At 38.3% G+C, this 26982-nt stretch overlaps 2 protein-coding genes across 2 annotated transcripts; one reads left to right on the top strand and one right to left on the bottom strand.

Moving 5' to 3' along the window:
- Positions 1-1980: 1980 nt before the first annotated feature.
- LOC121430762 (interleukin 17-like protein) lies at positions 1981-26982 on the bottom strand. The gene is made up of 4 exons (XM_041628151.1): positions 26659-26982; positions 23429-23708; positions 5544-5776; positions 1981-3544 (listed from the first exon to the last, which is right to left on the bottom strand). Exons 1-4 carry the CDS (start codon positions 26674-26676, stop codon positions 3482-3484), a joined length of 594 nt encoding a protein of 197 aa, XP_041484085.1. The 5' UTR covers positions 26677-26982; the 3' UTR covers positions 1981-3481.
- LOC121430761 lies at positions 9757-15840 on the top strand. Its single transcript, XM_041628150.1, has 2 exons — positions 9757-10348; positions 14936-15840. Exons 1-2 carry the CDS (start codon positions 10186-10188, stop codon positions 15481-15483), a joined length of 711 nt encoding a protein of 236 aa, XP_041484084.1. The 5' UTR covers positions 9757-10185; the 3' UTR covers positions 15484-15840.

The raw sequence follows: 26982 nt of genomic DNA, 5'->3' as shown, positions 1-26982 counted from the left end.
TTGCATTCAAGCTTCAAAACATAAGAAAATAATCGGGTTTATTTTCATTTATTTGTTGAAAATGGGAGAGAATATCTATATGCTCTGCCATTTTGTCTTTTATTGTTTTCAAAGCTGAAACGACTTTCACCTATTTCGTTGACGTGTAATAATTATTCATTTTTTCTTATCCCTCTTCTCTCCTATTTCACTATTTTGAAACCTATAGGGGTGGTTGCTCCCTGCCTCGGAAAAACCTATATATATACATGTATACTAACATGTGCTATAGGACCGCGGTCTCGTATTTTCCATTTATATTTTTTCAATTCAATTCATTTTTTTTTCAATTCCATTCAAACATAATACAAAGTAATATAAATGGGATACAATTTGTTTTCGTAATGTTTTAAATACAAAATTAAGCATAAACAACAAGCGTATTAAATCACAAATGTAATTTTGCCCCAAAATTGTTTTACAGCCTTTAGGCATCTCTGATACCTTACTGTGAATGCAAATATGGGGGAAAGCCGCGACGGGGATTTCAAGCCCACGTATTTCGTACCGTCTAGGGGCTAGTGAATCGCCTCAAAGGTAATTCACTTCTACCAAAGTTGATATTTCTCTATCAACTTAAGAGTAAGTGGTTTAAATCATTAGTTTTAATATCCGAGTATCTTTGATGACGTATTTGTCGTCATCTGTGACGAAAATTCTGGGGCACAGGAGTATTTCTAGCCGATGACGGCACTTTTGTGTTCGTTTCGTCGTTATGCGTAATTCATATAAGTACGCTTTGGTAAACTTAGGCAAGTAAATGTGTATAGTGGACAATGAACTCTAACGTCTTTTGGGGAATGTTTTTTTTTTGTTTTAAATAAAAAGTTAAGTATTTTTTCGCAAAATTTGATTTTCACTAAACTTTCCGGTGACATAAAATGCAGTTGCGTTATCCATTTTTTCTTATGACATTTGGAGGTGAGGGTGTGTATGTACGCATGTGCGTTTGTGACTTTGTGTGGGTGTGTGTGAGTGTGATGTGCGTGTATGTGTGAGTGATGTATATAAACATTGATTATACATTACTTAATTGTATATTTTAGAGGTTCAAATCCGCTTGGGATCTGGTATCTAACGTAAGAATAATAAAAACAACACGAATCATACATTCCTTTCAGTATTCTTGTCATGTTTATTGCTAATCTTGCTTAAATTTATTTGTAGCAAACATTTACAAATAAACTCAATAATAGAACAATAATAAGGTGCAGACTGTCATGAACAACCTGATAACAAAACACGCATTCCTCAAATATCTATTGCTGTATAACAGCTAAATATAATACTATATAGTTGAAAGACATTTGATTACAAAAGTATGTGACATAAGTCGAACTGCCATTATTATAAAGTACGTTAAGTCATCAAGGATTATGAAATCGTATCAAAATTATTGCCTGTTATTGAATAAAGTGAAGTCATCGATGTTCCTACCCTCGTACTCCCAAAGCATTCTAATCAAACAACTTTTAGTTTTCTACAGTCACCATATAAGTAAAAAGAGAATAAGATCATTATTTAAAAAAAAAATCATGCATAAAAAAATATAAAGAAAAGAAAGAAGGGGAGTGGGTAAAATGATTAAAAAGTGTTAATTTGGTACTGAAAAATCGGGAAATAGCATTAAAACAGACATGCTGAAGCAGCCCTTAATGCGACACATCTGCTCCGATCTTTATATCTCAGAGGGCATACTAGGGTTAGAGTTGGGATTGTAAGAGTTTTTGGTTCAGAATAGTGTAAAGATAACGATTACATTGTTAAAAAACCCTGATTTTATACAGAAAAAACGAAAGAAGATTTTGCATGAAGCAGTAACAGAATCATTCTGTAAATTCATAAAAAAGGAATTGTTATGCAATTTAACAGAACAGTTCTGTTTAAAAAGGGGAAAGGGTGTTTTATTAAAGGAAATTTGTAAGGTTCCACACACCAAATACCAATTTCCTGTAAGATTACGCAATCTGGTAAGATTTGTAGGTGTTCTCGAGACTCTGCTGCAGGAACTTCATTTATTCTAAGGATAAATTTTGTAACAGTGTAGGGTTTATTAAGTGTTGGAGGTTAAGTTTTATGTTGTGGCAAATCGTGCAGCTTTTCTATTGGAGCAAATCTCACCGAAGCAAATGTCATGGAACCTGTGTGGATGTATCCATGGGAGTAAAATCACATTCATGATCAGGGGAGTGTTTCAAGAAAGGACTGTTGTATTACACAGTTACCATAGTAACAGTGCTCCTCGGCCAATCATAATAAAGGAAAGAACTTGACGGACAAAAATGTTGATGACAATGTCATGCTTCCCAGAACGCTTGAGCGATTATATTCCAAAGAGACGCTTCCCTTTGTCAGCGATGACAAAAATGAGCGATTATGTGTACGTGGAGTGATTTTCTTCGTAAAGAAAAACAATCTATAATTATTTTATTCGTGAATGTATAGACTTATTGGCCTTTGAAACGTCTATATTTCAGAAATCGGGGTCTGAGCAATTTCAATTTCTTTGGCATCATTTAGAGCATACAGAGAATATCCCAAATAAAACAGGTAAATTTTGAAGAAGAAAAACAAAATCAAAGTTGCTTTCTTTTGTCAGTGGGCGACAGTAAACATGGATTTCTGTTGTCTATTACCGTGGGAAGGGGAAATTTCCCCAACTATTGTTGCCAGAATGTCTGTGTAACATATGAATCTTCTCTTATACACACATGTATATGGGCTATTGTCGTTCATTGCATATGTTTCGAAAAGCGGGAAAACCCCTTTTTACAGAGGGGCAAAAATTCATTCACGCGTGAAATGAGTCATAAACAGCTGATAGTAAGGTAAGAAATAAATGTTATTCCTTAAATGTAAAGAAACTGTACGAAGAGAACAAAATCGAAACAAATCCACATAGTGGATACTATATTGAGCCACACTACCTTGACTGAAGTTATAAAAAGTGCGTAAATATGCACAATATTATAGAGAAATGTTCCTCTTATATTCAAACTATAAATATATAGATTTTTCAATACATTTCTACACACAAATTTCTCATCATGAGATAAATGTTCTTATATATTAACATGAATATATTGCGATTAGAATATATATCATTCCTTCAACAATATAAATAAACGAGTAAATAAAAAGACACAACTATCGAAATATACAACTAATATTCAACTAACATTGGAAAACATAAAATATATATACTTACACACTGCTATTATAGCACTTTATTATTCCTTCACCATTTACTATTAATTGTTTTTGAAATTCGACATGTATGGAGATCATTAATTCTGTTATGATATAGGAAGATCACACCGATTCCATTCCTAAATGCAAAGCCGTATCAATAATTCTTCCTAACGAACAATGAATTCGTTTGAAGTAACGAGGAAGCATCTTCGTGTTTATCACCGTTTGTGAGCTTTGTCCGAAGATTCGTTTATAACTTGGCAGCCTCTTGTCTCATGCAAGCACAAGCAACTGGAATCCGCTCATCTTGTTCCTATAAATCAGTAAAAAAAGATAGAAATTAGTTAACATAATGTAATTGTATTCATGTAAAAGAAATATTCAGTTGTATATGCAGGGTTAGATCCGAAAAGGTTTTTAATCCTCTTCGAACAAAATCGAGTAATTAACATCATCACAGACTTGTAAAGGTGCCGTGGCCGAGTGGTCTAAGGCACCTCCACTGTAAAAAAAATATTGGGTAAAATTTAACCAACACGGGGATAATCATGTGTTCAACCAATTACCAATGCGGGAAGCATATCTGCATATTGTCCAGTAAGGGCAATAAATAAGCAGCAATTACTTTAGAATGGGCAACATTTTCATCACACTGGATGAATAAAATATGCCCTTAAATGAAATGCCCAATGTTGGTTGGACACGTAACTAACCTCGTGGATCATTTTTACCCAATACGTGAAAGTCCGGGGTTCGATCCCCGGCCGCGCCACCTATGCCCGCGAGCAAGGCATCAATTTGATCGGCAATGCTCTTTTTCCCACATTCAAATGAATAAAAATGCTATTCGCATTCTTGGTAACTATGTGTGTATTTGTATATGTTTATGTTTTTAATTCCTCTTGCCACGCGTCTTTTTTAACAAAAGCATTACCTTGAATTTAAAAGAAAGATAAATATTAAAAATAATATAATATACCTTTAATTGGAATAGACACTCATTCAATAAGGCTCTATTAGCATTGTTACAGTAAAATCATAGCAAAACCCGAAAAGGGCGATACGAGTCCTTACTGCCAAAAAGTGCAAAATAACAAAAAGCACGTTTAGATATTGAGTCGTTGGTTTTCCATGAGCTCGATACTCGTTGAATGATAGTCGAAAATACTGAGCAATCATCAACGTAAATTCCTATTAATTCGTTGAATCATTTGCTTTCAAATGCAAATGATAGCATCTTAACCATCCTGTGAATTGAGCTACAATTCGTTTCTATGTTGCTTTAAATGATAATTGCTTTTTTTTGTTATATCATCACGATTCTATGACCGGTCATACTTTAATGACATTGCGTGTTATGCAAAAATGGGCGCTAGTTCACGTGTCCTTGGCCCAATAATCATTTTATGAGAATACATTTCATAAGCTGATGCAAATAAAACTTATAAGTTTATCAAATGGTTGCATTTTTTTCTTTGTTTCTCTTTCTTTATTTCTTTCTATTTTTCCATTTTGCTTTAATATTTCCTCTTTACTTTGGTTTCGTCAATTTTCTTTATGAATATAGTCTTCTTCTTTATTTATTTGTTCACAGTATTTCATGGCCCCAAGGAAACAGTGCTTAGTCCACTGACGGGCATGACGGGGCTACCCTTGGTAAGCAAAACCAAATAAATTAATTGATTAATTGTTATTTTATTCTTTCTATATCCAACATCGATTCTCATAAATACTAATGCCAAAACTTTGGACAGATTGCAACAATATAAAAAAGCCTGATGTTGCCAGACTCATAATCAAACAAGCTTCCCCTTTTCTATAGTTTTCGGGGGGGGGGGGTTTATTTTTTTCAAGCTAGTATAATCTATTATAAGGTCAAATCTGTTGGTGTGGTTTATTTCCAGTTCGTCTAATGCCAATTAGTCCACCATCCACATGGTCTAATTTCCAAATCGTCCTCCCACTACTTCTAATAAGCAGTTGGTCCCATAGCCATTTAGTCTAAACATGCCAAATACCATTTGGTCTACTTTGATGAAGTGTTGATTGTTCAAAATGAATGAAAATAAAGTGGATATTGCAAAATCTAGTTATGAAACGAAATGGTCATTGGCGGAACGGTGATTAGACGAAGTGATAGTTGGATCAAATGGTAATTGGACCAAACGGTCGTAAAACGAAATGTTGATGGACAGAATGGCTTTATTGACTTAAGTTATGGTAGACCATGTGGTGAGTGGACGAGTTGGGTGTAGACGAATTGGCAATTAACCGTTGGCGCCACTTACTGGACATCATTTTGCTTGACCTACCTCATAATGAAACATGCCATTCTTACAGCTCTTCCTCCTCAGAACCTTGATGTTGTAGTACACTGGCTGGCAAGAAAGTTCCGGATCTTCTTCGTTCTTATACGGATCGATACACGAGGAGCCACCGCACTGGGCCACCGTCAGGCGAGCTGGTATGCGATCAGGGTCGTAACATGTGACGTATGTGAATGGACACGTTGATTCGGTTGAGACATCTCTGGTGACTTCAGTTTCTATAATACCGATTAAGAACAAGTGCACGGTCAAATATGAATTCCAAAATCAAATTCAAATGCAAGTTTAAATTTGAAATTTAAATCTATATTCGTATTCAAATTCATATTCAAACTGAGATACGAACTCAAATTCATATTCAAAACCAAATTCATTTTCCAAGTCAAACTTAACAAATCAAATTTAAATGGAAATGATATGAATGCAAAATGAATTCGACTTAAGCATGCTAGGCATGTTAGGTAAAGGTATCGCTTGTGCGGCCGATTGTAATCGCCACGAACATGGAGGTGGCTTGGCTGAGTGGTATAAAGCGCCTGGCTGTACGTAAAAATTCCGGGTTCAATCCCCTACTGCGGCACATATGCCCGTGAGCAAGGCATTATAAATTTTAATCTACAATGCTCTTTTATCCTGCTTTCAAATTAAGTGGAAATGCTATATGAATTATTGGTAACTAGGTGTGCACTTGATTAAAAAATACCTGTTAATACACAAGCATAAATGTATTGTTGTATATTATTTTGAAATACCTATTAATACACAAGTATACATGAATGTTTAAATTAGAAAGCTAATAATGAATTGAGATTATAATTCGAATTAGAATTCGAAACAGAGAGCGCTGTTGGCTCAGTTGGTAACGCGTCTGCCCGTCGAACCAAAGATCGTGGGTTCGAGTCCACTCCGGGCGGATCCAGAGGGGGGCGCCCCGGGCGCGCGCCCCCCCCTATTTTCGCCGGATTTTTTTTTTTTTTTATGGTTATATTTACTGGATTGGTACAATGTAGTCAATTTCAAGGGCTAGATCTAGTCAAAACTATATTTTAACGTACGCTTATGGCCTTTGTGTTCGCACAAATGCACCTCTGTCATACTGTATTGCAATATGTAAATTCCGGAATTCCAGGGCGCGCAAGTCGATTGGTTGGAAAGTTGCACCACTTGTAATCGGGAGTTGCAGTGCAGTGACCAGTGTGAAGATGTTGGATTGGATATCATTTTTTCCCGAAATTTTGTGTTTTTTGTAACATGCGTTTGTCCGTCTTTATGGCAAATACATGTAAATTGTAAGTAACAGATCGCGAGAGAAAGTGTCAACGATGCGAATGATAATGTCTATCCCCGAGATTATTCTTCACTCAAAGATGAAGCCCTATATTGGGCGCCACGTGCGCAGCATTATCATTCTGCCTTGGTCATGTACGTTTTCACTGAAATGTATAGGTCAGACATATTTGTATTTAATGTAAACTAACTTTTACACTTTCTGGTAGATTCAGAGGCATATTATCCAGGGCGCCCCAACTAAGTTTCGCCGAAGCAATCATTCCAACGAATTATCAAGGAGCAAAATTGTATATTCTCAATCACCAGTCGACCCCACTCCGCGTTTGCTGTGTATAGGCAGCTATATGTCAGCGTAAGGAGCGAAGATTTTATGTGACGGGGGGGGGGGGAGAATAAAAATACTTTCGTGCTGGGGAAAAACGTCCCGAGGTTGATGTCATCGGGCATGGTTCATTGGTTTGTTGGCGCTTAGTACACATTCAGTGGTCCTTCTTCATGTTTTACAAGCGTAAAATCCCCCATTTTCCCAAACCCACGGGCCAATTTGTAAGTCCTAAACATTATTCCTATTCCGTAACCCTAATGCAAAACCATTATCTTGCAACCCAGACCAAAAAGTCACAATTTTCTCTAAGATGGTATGAAAAAATGAAATAGAAGTCTGCAGACTAAATAACTATTTACCGCTCCACCATATGAAAAAAATCATCTCTTTTTCAGAAACTAAATTTGTACCAGCGATTACGCAAAAAAAAAGAAAGATCAACACCACTGAACAGACACAAACCTAGCTGAAAGCAATCACAACATTGTAATGATGATGAACTAGTTAAGTATGCAGTATCTTAACACAATATAATTATGACAAATGGGAGGATACGGTATTAAATCTAAAGCGGGACATTCTCATAACATTCCTCCAATCGCGCTTACGTGATAATGCATTGTACGGCAAAACTTCCTTGAATTAATCATGCATGTCATAGAAATACATTTGGGTGTGATATTCGTTATTGAATTATTTACTGAAGTATTTCACTTACGAAAAACGTATATAATATTTTGTGGCTATGCCCACAGAACCTCGAGACTTGCACAGGCAGCAAACGGGATCTATATAGTTCAGAGCTTTAAAAAGTATATCCTTTATATATTATAGTGTGAGTAATTAAATTCCACTATTTCGTCTGTTCTTCGTTTGTCTTGCATAAATAAACTTTCCATATTTTCATCTTAAAAAATAAGTCATGATTGAGCTCAAACTTGGCAGGAATAGCTTTGCCCAACAGAAGGCAATCAATACAGTTTACAACATTTACTTTGTTGGTTGGAAAGCTAGTATACATTGATTCAACATGTAGAAAAACATCAAATTGGAAGCCTATATGAATTCATGGTCTAAACAAGTTGTAATTTCATAAATGAAAAGCTTACAAAATGCCTTCTGAACTCTGTAAACCGAAGACGAGCCTCGGTTTATTTCACATTTTTCTGCCACTGATAGTTATAACTTATACAATTATAGACTGGATATCAAAGCTCCTTACATGTATTTTCTAGCATTTTATCATTGACCTTATTTAATTATTTGTGGTATAGTTTTAACAAGTGCTTCGTAAAAATTGATTATCTTATGTTAAAATAAATATAAATACAATTTCATCCTGGCTGGTCATAAGTTAAGATGGCAACGCGATGAGAGACTTTGAACGTAAACAATAAAAATGATGAGAATCCCCTTAAGAAGCATTATATTACTTTGAGATTGTGCAGAATGACTGGATTATTGAAGATGATTTGAAAATAATACGAGGGAAAAGGTTGATTACCAGAAGATGATGTCGTTTTTTTCTATAGTTTGTAACAATTTACTGTGCATTTTGGGGAAAAAAGAACCAAATTGTATGCATATTGCCGTACGACTAAACAATTCTCGTTTGAAACACACAATGTAAATACACAAATGACAATAAACAGAATGGATTATTCGGAACTTATCGATTACAAGTCTCAGTTTCGTATCATTTAAATTTGACGTTTCAATCACACGATGCAAGCAAGTGAAGAGCCTTTGCCAAATGTATGTTTTGAATGACCGCTTATACGGTGTGTGACTGGAAACCAGCTCCTAAATGAGTCAGTATGTGTCTTTTATTCATGAAGTTACAGTGATTTAAGTGTGCATTTTTCTTCTAAAGGTGCTCTCAAAATACGACTTTTGGACATGATTTTTTGAAAAAGTCCTTGCCGTGGGAGGGGGGTATCCCCCTCCCACACCCTCCCCCCCGCTCGGTCGCTTCGCTCCCTCGCCGCTGGCCCCCCCTATTTCAAAATCCTGGATCCGCCCCTGGAGTCCACCCGGGCGGATGACTGAAGCCAGTGCGTTGTGTGTAAACGTTCACCCTGTTTCATAGATGCAGGCTATGTCACAATGGAAAACACTCCGTCCTCGGATAGGACGTTAAATGGAGGCCCCGTGTAGAGGAGAGTCACCACTTTGCACGTTAAGAACCACTGCACTATTCGTATAAGAGTAGGGGGAAACCCCGGTGTAGTGGTCCACCTGCATTCCCAATCAGTTATATCGGGAGGAGAGACCTGCGGGTCATAGTGATTCAGTTCGCTTTTCGCCTCCCAGGCACAGGTGACGCCAAAACAAAATAATAATGGATTTTAAAGACGGCTTGACGATTTAAAATGATTTATTAGCGGGCTAGCAAAATACACATTTTAGTTTGTTTTGATTTTGAAAGGGGGCGTGGTTGCCCGAGAAAGGGCTCGTGACCCGACCCGTAAAGGGCGGGGCAGCGCTTTTTGGCGCCCGCGCCAAAGAATTTGGGCACAATGCCAGACATTTGCCGCGGTTGAGCTATGCGCGGATAAAAGTGCGGGGAATGCTTCATTTTCGTTTTGGCTTTCAATGAAGAGAGATGACGGTGCATGTGTAAAGCGTGCTTACAAAATTTTTTGAAAATTTTCTTTCGGCACTGGCAACTAGAATTGGACACTAGGCCTAGGTGGCAGATATTTCGACATTTGTCTAGCTACCTATACCGGATATCTACACAAAGGATTCATACTTTTATTGGATTATACAGACGCTGATTTCAGTTTTTTACTGTCTTCAGACTTCAGCCTCAGGAATTGTTGCCGTAGAACTAAGACTAAGTTAGCTGTGCCGATTTGTGGACCTAAAAGATTCAGTTTGCAACTTCAGGATTGAATTTTTTCTTGGCGGTTCGCTTGATTGAACTTTGGAGGTGATTGCATCCAGGATTCATTGGACTTGGGCTGAGTGACGGAGCTTCGAGTCTAACTCTAGTTTCGCGAGTTGATCATGCCAAAGGTTAAGGCCAAGAAAATAACGACCGCAGGTGCGAGGAAGGGAGATGACACACCGAAGAGGAGGCCGGGTCGGCCGAGAGGTCCACGGGCGACGTCAACCCCCGCAAGTGTGGATCTGGGGCTGGGAGGCGGCAACAACGGGCCAGGAAGGAGCGGTGAGTTAAATCCCTCTCAGTCTCAAGTTGTCGATGTTGATGAAAAAGTGGTAGGCCTAGGTCTAAAGTTAGTGATAAAATGGCAGAGCTAGATCTAGATCTAGTGGGGCGGGAAGGCCAGGCGCCCGTGGGCAGATCTATTGCTTGGCATGAGATAGTAGCACAGGAGTCGGATACCGGTAGCTCGGGGCAGGCTCAGCCAGCAGTTTCAGTGCCGGCGCGGTCGGCAGGGGTAGCCGAAGATCTAGGCCTAGATCTAGTGGAGGTCGGTGTTGAGAGATCTGAGCCCCAGGCGCCTAGGCTTTCTGCCGTGTTGGGGGCACCGGAACCATTTATTAGCGCATGCGACCCACTAGGTGTGGAAGTGGCTATCTCACTGAAGGAAAAAATTTGGGCAAGTGAATATATAGATTTGGGAGTGCTCCTTAAGCATAATAATGCACGTGATGAGTTTGGGGCCTTGAGTGTAGGTGACACCACTTTGAGTTTGTGTCAATCGGGATCTGGTCTTGGTTTGCAACTTCAACCTCAATCAAAGGCTAAGAAAATCATGTCGGTAGAGCAGTGGACTTCGGTGTTTCTAGTATTTGCCTCAATTTACGCTGAGAAGCACATTGAAAGGAGCAGGGAGCTCATGAAATATATGGATGTGATAAGGCATGCAGCCCGTGCGTTTGCAGGTTATGGCTGGCGTGACTATGACACTCAGTTTAGGAGCAAGCAGGCGCGTTTACCCGGGCGATCCTGGGCGAGCGTCGACGCCGAGTTGTGGTTGATGCTGGTGGCCTCTAATGGTCCGCGGCAGCGCCACAATTTACCCCATGCCCCTCGCCATCAGTTCTACAGAGGGGAGTACGGCGCGAGAAAATCTTTTCCCTTCGGAGGAAAGGGACCCGGAGCCAATGGCACACCCAGCCGAGGCGTGTGCTTTGCCTTTAATAGAGGCAAGTGCATGCGAGGCAAAGCTTGCATCTATGAGCACAAGTGTTCCCGCTGCCAGGCGACAGGTCATGGGGCTAAGCAGTGTAGCCAAGGGCGGGCCGGTTCCAGTCCCGCTGGCAGTAAATAGGTCTACGGCTAGTGCGGTGTCGTCTATTGCTCCGACCCCTATTAAGTTAGCACGTTTGGTGCCCATGTTAGCTACTTATCCTAATCAGGAGCATGCTCAGTGCTTGTATAATGGTTTTAAGTTTGGTTTTTCATTACATTTTGAAGGGGACAGGGTCCCATTGGTTGTTAAAAACCTGAAATCAGCATTCGAACACATGGATGCGTTGAAAAAGAAATTGAGGGATGAAATAGACTTAGGTAGGATAGTTGGGCCTTTTGTTGTTCCTCCCTTCGAGAATATGAGGTGTTCACCAGTGGGGTTGGTGCCCAAAAAGGCCCCAGGGGAGTTCCGTATGATTCAACATTTATCGGCACCCAGGGGAAATTCAGTTAATGATGGCATACCGGAGGGGCAGTGTACAGTAACATATTCGTCCTTTGATTCGGCGGTAGATATTGTGACGCAATTGGGGCGGGGTGCCCTTATGGGAAAGACTGACATTAAGTCAGCTTTCAGGCTCTTGCCTGTTCACCCAAAAGATTTTGAGTTGCTTGGGATGTATATAGATGGTCGTTACTATTTTGATCGTTGTTTGCCGATGGGCTGCGCAGTTTCTTGTTCCACTTTTGAATGTTTTAGTACTTTTTTAGAGTTTTGCGCGAGAAAAGTTGCGAAGTCGCAAAATATTGTCCATTATTTGGATGATTTCTTTTTTGCAGGCGGCCCTGCCTCGGAGGATTGCAGGCGGGCAATGCATTGTTTTGAAGCAATTTGCGAACGATTTGGGGTGCCCATAGCGCGAGAAAAAACGGAAGGCCCGACCACACAGTTGTCATATCTTGGGCTGGTAATAGATAGCGTTTCTCAGCAGGTTCGGGTACCGGAGGACAAAATTGAGAAATTAGTAGGGAAATTAAATTGGGCGGTACAGAAACAAAAAATTTCCTAAGAGACATTCAGTCGATTGTAGGTAGTCTAAACTTTGTATGTAAGGCAATTGCTCCAGGGCGAGCATTCATGAGACGGCTCATTGACTTAACTAAGAGCGTTAAGCGTCCTTTTCACATGGTTAGGTTGACGAGAGGGGCTAAGGCTGACTTGCGGGTTTGGTTGGAGTTCTTGGCACATTTTAATGGTCAAGTTTTCTTCCGGGCTCCAGGCTGGTTTGGAAGCGAGGAAATTCAGTTTTTCACTGATGCGGCGGCTGGCATTGGTTTTGGAATTTTCTTTGGAGGCAGGTGGGCTCAATCCAGGTGGCCTGCTGATTTCCAGGCCGATAGGAGGTCTATAGCTTTTTTAGAGCTATTCCCTATTTGGGTAGGCTTGGAGATTTGGGGCATGGAGCTAAAGGACAAGAATATATTGTTTAATTGTGATAATCAGGCCGTGGTGGCAGTACTTAACAAGCAGTCGGCGCTATGCCCTGATATTATGGTTTTGGTGAGGAAGGTGGTGATTATATGTTTAAGCAATAATATAGTGTTGAGGGCTAGGCATGTACATGGATGTGATAATGGTATAGCTGATGCACTATCTCGATTTCAGATGCCGAGGTTCCATGCGTTAGCACCGGGGGCCGCCCGGGAGGGCGTGGAGGTTCCAGTCCGTCTTTGGAAGAGCTGGCTATCGAGAGAAGTCGACTGCTGATGGCTTCTAGGGCAGCTCGAACACACACAACTTACTCTATTGCCTTGGGGGCATACGTGAAATTTTGTAAAGTGTACGGATACGACCCCCAGCTACCCCCTAATGTAGAATGGGTGGCGCAGTTCATTTCTTATTTATCCTTTATGGGATATGCAGGGTCTACTATTCAAACATACATATCTGGGTTGGCATTTTATATGAGTTCATCTGGGCTAAAGGATGTGACCAAAAGTTTTGTGATTACAAGGTTAATTGAAGGGTGTAGGCGAAGTACTTTGAGAAGAGATGCTAGGCATCCAATCACATTGTCTGTGTTAAATAGAAAGCTCGCCTACTTGAGGCATGTTTGTGGTAGTCATTACGATGTTTTGATGTACTCTGCTGCTTTTTCAGTGGCATTTTATGGTTTGTTGAGAGTTAGTGAGTTGACAGTAGAGTCCAGGCATAGATGTGAGTCTATTCTGCAGCACACAGATGTTAGGGTCACTGGCGATGCACCGCATCGCAGGGTGGAATTATTCTAAGGAAGTCAAAGACTGACCAGCGGGGAAATGGGTGCACCGTTTCGATACCAGAGTTGGGGACAGTTAGCTGCCCTGTGATGGCGGTTATTCGTTATTTAGAAATCCGCCCAAAGAATGGTGGAGCCTTCTTTTGTTCATATGGTGCTCTCCCGCTAACTAGGCGTGAATTTGGAAACATGATAAAACGATGTTTGACATACGGGGATATGCCGGCGGCAATGTTTTCATCGCATTCCTTTCGTATTGGGGCGGCTACGACCGCTGCCATGGCCGGTTGCTCGGATGAAGAAATCCAACGCATGGGGCGTTGGGTTTCGAGTGCACATCGGAGATATATAAGACTCGACATGGTTAAGTAAAAAAATAAAAAAAAAAAAAAAAAAAAAAAAGAACGAAAATATATATGAAATGATGATTTTAGGTTATTTGACATTTTGACCAAAATCAGGTGTAAGTTATCTTCCAATAATGTCACAACGCGTTTACTTTACACGAGGACATGTGCTTTAATCAAAGCCGTGGCCGATGGGTTGTTGGATATTTGGGTGTATAATTCTCAATATATCTGCTTACATGGTATTGTTTTATTTTATTCAGCCCTATTCAGAAGCAGGGTGGTATGTTCAGTGCCAAGAGGCCTGTTTACAAAGGAGCCCTTGTTACAGTATACATTATACATTATACATTATGCATCATATATTATACATTATACATTATACATTATTACATTCTTTATACAAAATGAAGAAAGAGATGGTACTATATTGATGGGAATGTGTTTATACGTTATACATTATACATTATACCTTATACATTTTACATTATACATTATACCTTATACATTTTACATTATACATTATACATTATTATAAATTGATTGGAATGTGCTCAGACATTATACATTATACATTATTATATATTGGTTGGAATGTGTTTATACATTATACATTATTACATTATACAAAAGGAAGAAAGGGATAGTACTATATTGATTGGAAGGTGTTTGGAACATCAGATTGATCATAACGACCCCCCCCCCCCCCCCCCCTGTACATGTTGATATCAATATACATGTATCATCAAAATAACTCTGGGCTTAATATTGAATGAGTAAGTGAGGGTTTAATGATATCACACAATTACGAGCATTCTGCTTTTTAGAGAGAATGTTACAACGGTATAATGACGTGTTTAGTATCAATGCTTTCAGGATTAAGGGGAGGGGTCAAAAATGTGATTACATACATTGTATCTTGGAGGGGAAAACCCCGTGATGAAGGGGTGGTGAAGGGTAGCAGACCTTTCAGGGGGAAATTTCATACTTCAAAATTCTGCCCAGCCCTCTTTTCTTGTTTTCTATTACAGGACCTGTGGTGTGGATCATAGGGGACTCGATAGTGTTTTGGGCACATCGCAGGGCGAAGAACACCGGCGAGGCTGACCTTGGACTTGGAACGTCGGTCCGCTGGTTGGGGAAAAGGGGGCTACGAATTGAAGGGGTAAGCGATTGGTTAGATAAGATGGGTCGGAGTGAACCAAAGCCTTCAGTAGTAGTATTGCATGTAGGAACGAATGACATTGAGGCACTGTCCAAGAAGAAGCTGGCTAGTTTGACGTATAGACTTTTTGACGCCAATAAGGACAAATTTCAAATAGTGTGGTCGGACATTTTGGAGAGGGTTTGGTACCCCGCTGGCTGTACAGGAGATCAAGGTAAATTGGACTTAAAGAGAAGGGCGGCCAATAGGTACGCCAAGGCTTTAGCTGCAAGATTTCATGGTAAAGCCATACCACATCCATCAATATCCCATAATGACATTTCGCTGTACAGAACTGATGGCCTACATCTGGCCGATGAAGGGTTGGACAGATTTATCAGTGAGTTAAAAGTTGGTCTTTCATATCTTCGTTGAGTATGTATTTATACATTTTACCTTAGTCGCTCCGGCGTGACCGACTCCAGACCGTCCGATCCGATAGTATGAATAAGGGTTTTGGCTGGTCTGGAGCCGGTTTCACCAGTGTGTCTATGTTTTCATAATGTATCATTTGTTGTTATTTAGCTGCTCATGCATTTACGTTCAATGTATGCATGCATTAAATCATGTTGGGGTCAGTTATGGATAACCTAGATATACATTGTAATGGAGGAATGGGCAATGTTCCCTGGTACCCCCCCCCCCTGGTAAAAGCACTAAGGATAATAACGTTGGTGAATACTAGTAGAATGATCCTGTAATGGTTGCTAAGATTTATTGAATATCTTGGTAGATACGAGTAAAATTTTGACGTGTTTGTTGGCGGTCGATCATATATAAATAAATTATATATTCTCGTTTGGCGGTAATTTGGCAATTAGGCCACCTGAAACACGTATTTTCCAAGAATAATTGGGTATTTCTGGTCATGCCAGGGCAGGCATGTGGATTTTAATCAATTATGTTATGTTATTATGTAAGTTGCAGGTCCCCACTCGTTACCTAGGTGAGGGGGACCTATTTGTACATACAAATGTTTGAGAACGCTGTTAAACTGAAATAATTGTGTCATGCTTAAAGTTTAATCTTAGCCTGACCTGATCTTAAAGGCGGGCAGGCTGGTCTATAGTCATGGGCATTCATATATCTCTATATGCTATATTTATGTCATCTGTAATCCACCGATAGCTCATAATTAATAGCTGTGCTGGGATTCCGGTCCGGCTAGCAGGGAACCAGTGGGAAAACAGCCATGAATTTTAAACATTGAAGAACTTACGAGGGGGGCCTTCTAGCCGGGGGTTTAACCCTCTCCGAGGAGCTTATTAAACAAGGGTATCGGTTGGTTACAGACATTATCGGTATATGTATATGTGATGATATTCATACACTGTACACAAAAAGCAGAATTGGTAAAGATGCACATTCATCTCTATTTTCATTAAAGCCACGACAAATCGCAATTCACTTGTTCTTGTTGTTTTGTTAGCCGTGAATAATGGATTTTAAAGACGGCTTGACGATTTAAAATGATTTATTAGCGGGCTAGCAAAATACACATTTTAGTTTGTTTTGATTTTGAAAGGGGGCGTGGTTGCCCGAGAAAGGGCTCGTGACCCGACCCGTAAAGGGCGGGGCAGCGCTTTTTGGCGCCCGCGCCAAAGAATTTGGGCACAATGCCAGACATTTGCCGCGGTTGAGCTATGCGCGGATAAAAGTGCGGGGAATGCTTCATTTTCGTTTTGGCTTTCAATGAAGAGAGATGACGGTGCATGTGTAAAGCGTGCTTACAAAATTCCCACCTCCTCCCCATTACCATCCTCTAGTTATAATTAAGGGGGATGTTGACATATATATCGTGGGGGGATTCTTGCATATTATGGATATGGTTGTGTATTTATTGTCCTTGTGCATTCTTAATGTTATTTTGTTTATTTAGTTTTTGTTTGCAAGGAAGAAGTCAATTCGAAATTACTATGAAGCAGGTTATGCCTCAAACGTTCATGTGAGTTGTCATAAAAATCCAAGTTATGGATGGTTATAGAAAAAATCTGGGGATTGAAATTATAATTTTCTCAGGTCATTTGAGAAGAAATGTTTATGAATTCATAATTTCTATGTATGTTTTATTTTCCTCTACCATGAGCATTATATATGAAGAAATGTTTGATAAGATTGCATAGGCTTCATTTCAGATAAAGTTATTTCTCGGGTCTGCATCGGACTCCTTAGGAATTAGACGGAAGTATTGTCCCAATTTTTAGTCTTCTTCATGTTCAGCCGCATGTTCAGGTCTTTAGGCGTAGTATGTTGGTATACTTATGTGAATTTGTATGGTAATTTTGTCATGGTGTATTTATTATTAATACTGCCCACCTTTGGTATAGGAAGCAGCTCACGCATCAGTCAGATTTGAGTTATGGTTTTTAAATATCTGTTGTGTGCTGCCCGTTCAGGCAGAAATTGTGAAGAAATGATCGTTTTGGGGAAAGATATTGAAGAAAATATTATTTAGTTTAATTGCATTGATGTATATGTTAATGACGAACACACATTGGTCATTTACAACGAGTGATCTTTCGTACCTTGCTTCCCTTTGCCAGAGTATGGCCATATTAGTGAATTTCGTTTGGTGAAACAAATTTCTTTCTGAATTCAATTTCCTTTATTAAAGTTCCTTTAAGGGGCTCAATATTTTCAGTGGGATAAAAATTGGATACCTATAGTTGGCTTGAATACCAGCAGTAGTTGATCTTGGCAAAGTGTGATTAGGGGGGGGGGGGGGGTACAAGTACTTTTGCATTTATATTTTCCAGGGAAGTTGTATTTGTTGAATCTATATGATACTCTATAATGAATGGTGTATGAAGTAGTTGGAGGGTGATGGTATACTTTTCATGGTTAATTTCAGAATCTAGGCAGAGCCTAGGCTGATAGAAGAGCGTAACACGAATCCAAATTCGAGGGTGTTTGACCTGGTCGCACACCAATCCTAACAACGATCGTCGTGCATAAGTGGGCCGTAAGGGAATTTTATCCTCCTGTCCTATTTTGGCCAGTGGGCAGGCGGGTTTTCGCCCTTACTCGTTTTTGGGAGGAGTGTTGACGCCTTGTGTGTTGTTGAAAAACAAGCAGTTGAAGTTCTGGGGGCATGATTTCAGTAAGAGGCGCATTATTAAAGTACCTCCTTTTTTCCTTTCCATGCCAGGGCAGGCATGTGGATTTTAATCAATTATGTTATGTTATTATGTAAGTTGCAGGTCCCCACTCGTTACCTAGGTGAGGGGGACCTATTTGTACATACAAATGTTTGAGAACGCTGTTAAACTGAAATAATTGTGTCATGCTTAAAGTTTAATCTTAGCCTGACCTGATCTTAAAGGCGGGCAGGCTGGTCTATAGTCATGGGCATTCATATATCTCTATATGCTATATTTATGTCATCTGTAATCCACCGATAGCTCATAATTAATAGCTGTGCTGGGATTCCGGTCCGGCTAGCAGGGAACCAGTGGGAAAACAGCCATGAATTTTAAACATTGAAGAACTTACGAGGGGGGCCTTCTAGCCGGGGGTTTAACCCCTCTCCGAGGAGCTTATTAAACAAGGGTATCGGTTGGTTACAGACATTATCGGTATATGTATATGTGATGATATTCATACACTGTACACAAAAAGCAGAATTGGTAAAGATGCACATTCATCTCTATTTTCATTAAAGCCACGACAAATCGCAATTCACTTGTTCTTGTTGTTTTGTTAGCCGTGAATAATGATAATTCAATATTAAATCAAATTAAATTAAATTTAAAAAAGCAATAATTAGATTAAGGCATTTTAGTTAGAGAGACATCTATTATGTGACCTGATTTAAAGCATTAGCGTATTGTACAGATTAAGGGAGACCAGCTATGGCAGATGGAGAAAAAGTTGTAAAAAGATGCGAGAAACCAAAGCGAGCAAATTTTTACTTTTTAGATATTTGTTTTTGGAAAGATTTCAACGTAGTGTTCCGAAAATGGAATATTTCACTCATTCTCTTTCTTTATTTTTTTGAATGTCATGATCTTTTTAGAGGGGTGGGGGGGGGGGGGGGGTTGGCCTCAAGCCCTGCCTCTCTCATCATGTTACGAGGTGAGGTTGACCTCGATCTCTTCATCTGAAATTTGAATTATGTTTAGATTCAATATGCATACAAATTAAGATACTAAGAATCCCTACCCTACTCAAAACAATTATTATGTCGAATATGTTCTTTCGGACATGTTGGAGAAAATGTATTTACTTAATTCTTGATATTTCTTTTCCCTGGGAGAGCGACCTTTTTTGAACCTCTGCAAACTATCTTGCATCCAGTGGTTCTACACGTGCTTGAAACGCATATCTACTTCAGACTTTATTGAAGAAGGAAGGTTTTTGAGTCCTCAATATGGCATGCAGCTTCAACTGTTTTTTAGTCGTATAAGCACACTTACGTAAAAATCTATTAACCTAAGTGAATTTAACACATTGTTATTTGGGCGTTTCCGTTTTCCAGAGTGAACGAGGACAGAATGACAACGAAAAGACCTAGAATATCCCAGGGCCCCGTTGTCCAAAGAGTTACGATTGGTCCGATCAATCCTAACTCTATGGAAATCCATCAATGTCATAACTTTTTCTACAGGAAATTTGCAAAATGTCCTTTGTATAGTTAAAGGAGAACACCCCAAATTGTCAAGAAATCAATGAATTTATGGATATGAATCCATATATAGATTTTTTTAACAAACATGCATTTCATATGTCGACTCTGCTGGCTTTCCACAGTTATATTTGTTTTTTAATTGGGTCTGCATAATGACAATACATGTACTATAATCCTAACTTTAAGTTTGATTAATTATTTTGGGGCGTTGGCTCCCGATTTGAATGCGGTGTAATGAAATTTAAAGAAAAATTAAAGTCCTTCCCGACTTGCCATAACAAAAATTACGATTTTCATTACGCAATGTAATGACGAATAATGCGAGCGTTTGAATGGTCATTTGTTATTCACAGCACTACTCCTGTAGTACCACTTCACTTTGTATTCTTAAATGGATGTTTTTATTTTCTTGTTTTTTTAAGCAATGTATAATGGTCGATACTTTTAAATATACAATCTTATTTGACAATAGGAAATTGTATTTAATATCGGAGGCACTAAATTTTCTACAAGCTCTGTTTCTTATTTTTTTTCAGTTGTGTCTCATTTCTCATGTTTTCAACATAGTGTAAGATGTTGAGGAGTGCTTCTACCAGACAACCCTCAAAAATAGAATGACATAACATGAATTTTCTTGAAACGATTATATTGAATGCTAATTCTTAATTTTCATTGAATTTTCGTTTGTGCGCAATTCTTTCATATGAGCTCTCTACAGAGTGGATTTGGCGCGATGTAAATCCAATTTTCCATATGCAATTCAGACAGAATTGATTGCTCAGTTATCATTGCCTTCGCTATGATTTATTTTCTTTTTTTCTCAAAGTTTCTTAAATAATTCATACTTATCCAAACCTCAGCTCATACATAAGTTTGTCACCAATCACGCCAATTTGGTGAATATGATAATTTTCATAACACACTCAATATTTACAAACAAATGAAAACAAACGACGAAACGTGTATGTTCATGCATATCACACTTGATTTTGTCATTAAGATAAATTATACAATAAAACCAAACGAGTACATGAAAGTTGGCTAGTTGCAAAACTTTAACCGAAAGAAAAAAAAAGGAATTTGTTCAGAATATCAGCTAGCTCTTTAACACCTCGTTCTTACTGTTGTGTGATTGTTTAAAGGTCAAGTCCACCCAAGAAAAAAAAATTGATTTGAATAAATAGAGAAAAATCAAACTAGCAAAACGCTGAAAATTGGAAGTAAAATAAGAAAGTTTTTACACTTTGATACAAGCAATACAAGTTTTGCTTGTATTTCACAAAACAGTGATATGCACAACTCAAATGAGTTCGGTGATGTCTCTCATTCACTTTTTATTGTTTGAATTATACAACATTCAATTCTTTATATATTTGACAATAAGGACCAACTTGACTTCATCATAATACTATAAAACAATGATCATTCCACATGTTTAGGGAGGAATGAATCGTTGTTTAACTTGACAATGAGGAGAAAAATAGAATATTCCCTAAAATACAAAAGAAATAGTGAGAGGAAGACGTCATCAGTCTCATCATTTGCATACCCACCAGGATGTGCACATAACTGTTTTGTGAAATTAAGCAAAACTTTGAAATGTCAAAACTTTCTTATTTTACATCCGATTTAGATGAAACTTTCAATGTTATGCTTGTTGGATTTTTCTCCTTTTATTCAAATCAATATTTTAATGGGGTGGACTTGTCCTCTAATTAAGAAAGCCTCGCAGCTCAGCCCTCCCCAACTGATCACGAAAATTGTTTAACTATTCACATTTTTTCCTACGATCAATACGAATGCTACGACTGATCTGATACGATTTGATGTCATGATAACATCACTCCGATTAATCCACGATTAAAACTACCGTTTGCATCGTGACGCAAATTATGTCAATGAGAAGAAGGCATATTCAAACAATGATACTCGTTTGCCAATACGAATTGTATACACTGAAAAAAAATATTGGGTAAAAGTTTAACCAACACGAGGGAAATTATATGTCCAACCGATTTGAGGCAGTATTTTTACCCATTGCCGGAAGCGTAAAGCGTGTCCAGTATAAAGTTAAAAAGGATAAGCAGCAATTACTTTAGAATGGACAAAATTCATCACACTGGATAAATAAAAATGCCCAAAAGAAATGCCCAATGTCGGCTGGACACATTATACCATCATGGAGCACTTTTACCCAATATATTTTAGAGTGTACACAGCAAAAACTGTGGTGTTAACCGGTGTACATAGAGGACCACACCAGTTATTTTACACCGGTGTTAAATTGGTGGTGCTAGTTTTACACCCATGGGTGTTATTACAACACCTTTGGTTGTTACATTTACACTCTTTGGTGTTATGTTCAATCTCTAGGGTGTAATTTTAACACCTCAGGGTGCATGTGGTCCTCTATTAACACCAATTGGTGTCAGTTTTAACACCACAGTTTTTACAGTGTACGTGTGCAAACGTGAAGTGCGGGGGACGAACACGGCGCCTTTTATCATGTTTATACCTGAATTAATTTCTCATCACGGACTATTTCAAACGTTTCTTTTATACTGAACCAAGGTGCAAACGATGGAATTTCAACGGCTATTAAATAAATCTTTAAAATAAGTAGAAAATTCGCATTAAGACGATGTTATTGCGATTGTGGGAGAAACATGCAGACAACTACGGCAATTAGTGATGCTAACTGATATTATCAAAGCTAATTAACACAGCGAAAGGGTAAACTGCGGTATTGCAATCGACTTAAAATAATACATTGTCAGGTTAGTGACTCGAGAGTTGGATCGTTGAAAGGGAAAGAAAATGGTGCATTAATTTGAATACCGCGTAAAGGTTTATTGCCCTTTTGTGTGTTTAGGAGGGCGGGCATTGACGATGACGACCAATAATGACGTATGTCTTCTACCGTGCAATAAACTGGCTATAATCTATCTGCAAAATGCGTACCCCTCCCCTTGGCACGTACTTTTTCATAACTATAGAAGAACATTAAAAGATATTACGAATGACTTAGCAGACTAAAATCACCCATATACGGGGATCCATCTCAAATCGAGAGTTGTAAAAAACAAAAAGAATAAACAAAAATATAGCATTAGTTATAACTAAACAGCTAAGATGAAAGTTTTGATAAAATCGAAAAAGACAATAAAAGGGATAAAGATAGACGTCGCTCTCCTCCATTTTTTAAAATTATGGTGAGGCCGCAAACCTTCTCAGAACGCCGGTGCCTTAACCATTAGATCACGGTGAACGGCTATGTCATCATTTGAATTTTCAAACATGCTTTTAACCTTTTTATTCTTTTTTCCGATATTTTCAAGCCTTTATCATTCTGTTTTTCGTTTTTTTCTTCTTTACAACAAATTTGAATGATATATATTTTTTTCAAAGATTTCTTAGACTGAGAGACAAATGAATGTAAATTATGTCATCATATCAAAGTATCAATGTGTTTTTATGTCTTTACCTCCGACCCGCGAAACGGTCAGTTAATTGCGTATCAGAATATTCCATAAAATAATTCAAATCATGTTACATTTCTTAATTTTAATGTTGTTAGGGCCCCTGCTGATAAACCCTCTAATTTAAAGGGCCCACACCTTAATTGTATATATTTTTAAATATTTTTTACACATGAAGGTGGAATAAATGGAATGAAAATGCCAAAAGTGTTACCTTTTGTTCCCATGGGGCAATCGAGGGCGGGTAGGGCATCACTGAAAACGTCCGGTGACGAATAATTGAAGCTCTGGACGGCGTAGACTTTCTGGTACGGGAACAAGGAGTGTGCATCCTGCTGCCGACGAACGCGTTCTTCAGGATCATCTGCAAGGCAAGCCTTCCCCGGTACGTCGGGGATACCAGAGAGTCCCGTCCCGTCTGATGACGGTTGAAGAGGGATCGAGAAGGCCGCCTGGATGTACAGGCACACCATGGCGACGAGGAAAACGTTTCGCTGTGGGTTGGGTGGATTAGATTATTTGTTATTGATAAGATCATCAAGTAGAAATGATTCAAATGAATATCTGTAACAAACGATGGTTTTATAATTATCTTATAATTATTTTTTATATATAGAGCTCATACATAAATAGCACGAGTGTAGAAACAGTAGATACTAGCAACAGCGAGGCTTGAATTATTATTTAATTAATTCAACTAATAAATAAATGAATGAATAATTAGATTAATTGATTGATTAATAAATTAATCAATGAATGAATGAATTTATTCATTTATTTATCAATGTATTTATTCATTCATTTATGATTATAATAATAATACTGATAATAATAATAGTCATAATAATAATAATAATAATAATAATAGGAACAGAGACAACAAGACACAGAAGCTTTCTGGCTGTTCTAGGATTCTAGGTGTCCTTTGAAACGATACAGAAGGCAAGCTTGCTTGGAACAGTTCATATCCTACGGAAGATCTTGAATTAGGAAAAGTGGACAAGAGGACCCATTTGATAGAATATAGAACAATAACCCTAGATTTCTGGAAGAAGTCCGGTTGCTGTTTAATATACCAACAGAACATCAAGTTGTGGACAATGGAAATAATAATAATCATAACAATGATATAATACTACTACTATTTCTACTACTACTGCTGCTGCTGCTACTACTATACTACACTACTACTACTAATAATAATAATAAAACGTGTTATCCGTAAACATGTTACTTCTTCAATTATCATGATAAGCAGTGTTAATGACCTGATATCAAAACTCGAGTATTGCCGCCTTTTTTACGCGGCTACGACCAATGCACTGATGTGGTTAAAAATAGTGGTAATCGACCTTCTCGTCGCTCATCATATCTACCGATTTCATTTCAACTTTTGCCGCCAAATGGTTACCATTCTATGAAACTCTAGGAAAACCTATACCTCTTCATGAATATCATGACATTGAAATAAAAATAATAGTGAAATATATCTTGTTAAAACGTCTTTATAAATGGAACGGTAAATGTCAACATTTACGTTAGAGTTGAATAAGTCCAAGTCGGTATCAAATTAGTAAGTTAATCATGTTAATAAAATGGCGTGCTTGGAGTAATCTCATACATAGTTCTTAATTTCAGTTGAGTATTTCATCTACGTAATACCCTACGTCCTTAATGACGTTCTGTCGTAAGGGCGGAAGAACAAAAAGTGTTGAGTCGTTATTTGAGATTACACATATCATAAAGATGCTCGTTCTTTATGTGGGCACTTTGTATCTTTGAGGACACTCGAACGAAAGTAATTCAAATTGTTCATGAGATTCTCATTTAGTCTCAGTATAAGAATTGGTGGGCTTTTTCTACCAGAAAATTAACTACTAATGAAGTATTTAAATCGTCACTATTTCATCTTCACCATTGGCACAGGGATGGTGGCCGGGCTAAAGTCATGTCAAGTGGCGCCTTAAGCAAAATGAGCACTTTAACGCGTTTGTAGGCCTATGGCAGTTTAGTTATCATTCTTCTTCTTCTTTTCTTCTTCTTCTTCTTCTTCTAAGTATTATTATTGATATTATTATTATTATTAGAAGAAGCCGAATAGTAGTGTAGTAGTGGTAATGCTACTATTACTACTACTACTACTACTACTACTACTACTACTACTACTACTACTACTACTACTACTACTACTACTACTACTACTACTACTACTACTACTACTACTACTACTACTAGTAGTAGTAGTAATAGTAGTAGTAGTATTACTAGTACTATTACTACTACTAGTAGTAGTAATCGTATTATTATTATTAGTAGTAGTAGTGATCGTAATAGTAATAGTGGTCGTAGTAGAATAGTTGATGATGATTTCTCTCTCCTCTTTATTACTGTTTCATTTGATTGAAAAACACAGTACATTTTTCACAATACAACGATGTATTAAAAAGATGCAAAAGAAAGGGGAGAATGAAAGTGTTGTTTACTACTTTACGCTTATTCTACCTTTACATATTTTTGATAATTTATATTTACAATTTATATTATATTTCCAAAAGTATGGGATAAACTATATTCTCGCTATTAAAAATTTTGTATTTTGTCTACATTTTTATTAACATGAATCCATAAACTTTCATGAAGGAGACAACCCCTATACGGAAGACGCTCGTCGCCAGCAAAATTGAATCTTTTGCGCGATACTGGAAAGACGGCATTTACCTCTATGTGTGACAGACATTCACTCTCATCTGCGCTGACCAGATGGATTGTGATATCTGCGTAGGTCGGTAAGCGATACACCATCGAGCAAAAAAGAGTAAAACCAACGAGTGTCAATTGAAAAGAGGACAAATACTCTGCCAAATTAAGAGGACTGCCCCTCTTTTTGAAATAAATCCATTTATAAGCATCAACTATCGGTTTGACGGTAAATTACTATCCGTCTACTGCCAATTCGTCCACTCAAAGCATGGTCTACTTTCAGTTAATCTAATGCCATTCCGTCCATCAACATTTCGTCTAACAACCATTTGGTCCATCACCATTTCGTCCAATCATTACTTCACCTAATCACCATTTCGTCTCATAACCAGTTGGTCTAATATCCATTTTATTTCATTCATATTGCACAATTTTATCTTAGCCAATTAGACCAAATTGTATATGGACTAAATTGCGATTGGACCAACTGTTTTTATTTTGACGAAATGGCATTAGACTAAATGGAAGTACACCATGTGGTGAGTGGACGAACTGATGGTAGACCAAATGATAGTAGACGCGTTGACAATTGGACGAGTCGGTATTAGACGAAGTTAGAAATGAATCGGTTTGACACCCCCCCCCCCCTCCCTCCTTCCCCTGAAGTCCGTGGTCTCGCTTTGCCACTTATACTGTGAGTCTGTTTACTCGATTCTACAAAAATGCAAAGCTGTCTATACTTACCACTGTAATCATAGCCATCCCTAGGATGAGTTGTCTGGAAATTAGCTAGAAATTTGTATCAAACGACCGAGGAAAGTTACTCAAAACCAGAGTTTGGCTAATGGTTAATGGCTCAGGGCTTGTACGAAGTCTCTGGTATCTATAAATTTAGATAATGCGCCTCAAGTTGAGCAAAAATATACTACTGGATTAGTATTTAGTGAAACACTGTTGGGTATCCAGCATATTCACCTGTATTTATACCATCTGAAGGTGACAATCCGAAAGTGGCAGAAACAGGGTGCTCAATCTGGTGGAAATTCCCACATCTTTACCCCTCTGTAA

The sequence above is a fragment of the Lytechinus variegatus genome, chromosome 17 (genome assembly GCF_018143015.1).
Source record: "Lytechinus variegatus isolate NC3 chromosome 17, Lvar_3.0, whole genome shotgun sequence".
Classification (NCBI taxonomy): Eukaryota; Metazoa; Echinodermata; class Echinoidea; order Temnopleuroida; family Toxopneustidae; genus Lytechinus; species Lytechinus variegatus.
Note: the sequence above shows the minus strand (reverse complement) of the source record. Positions and strands in the feature narration are given on the sequence as shown.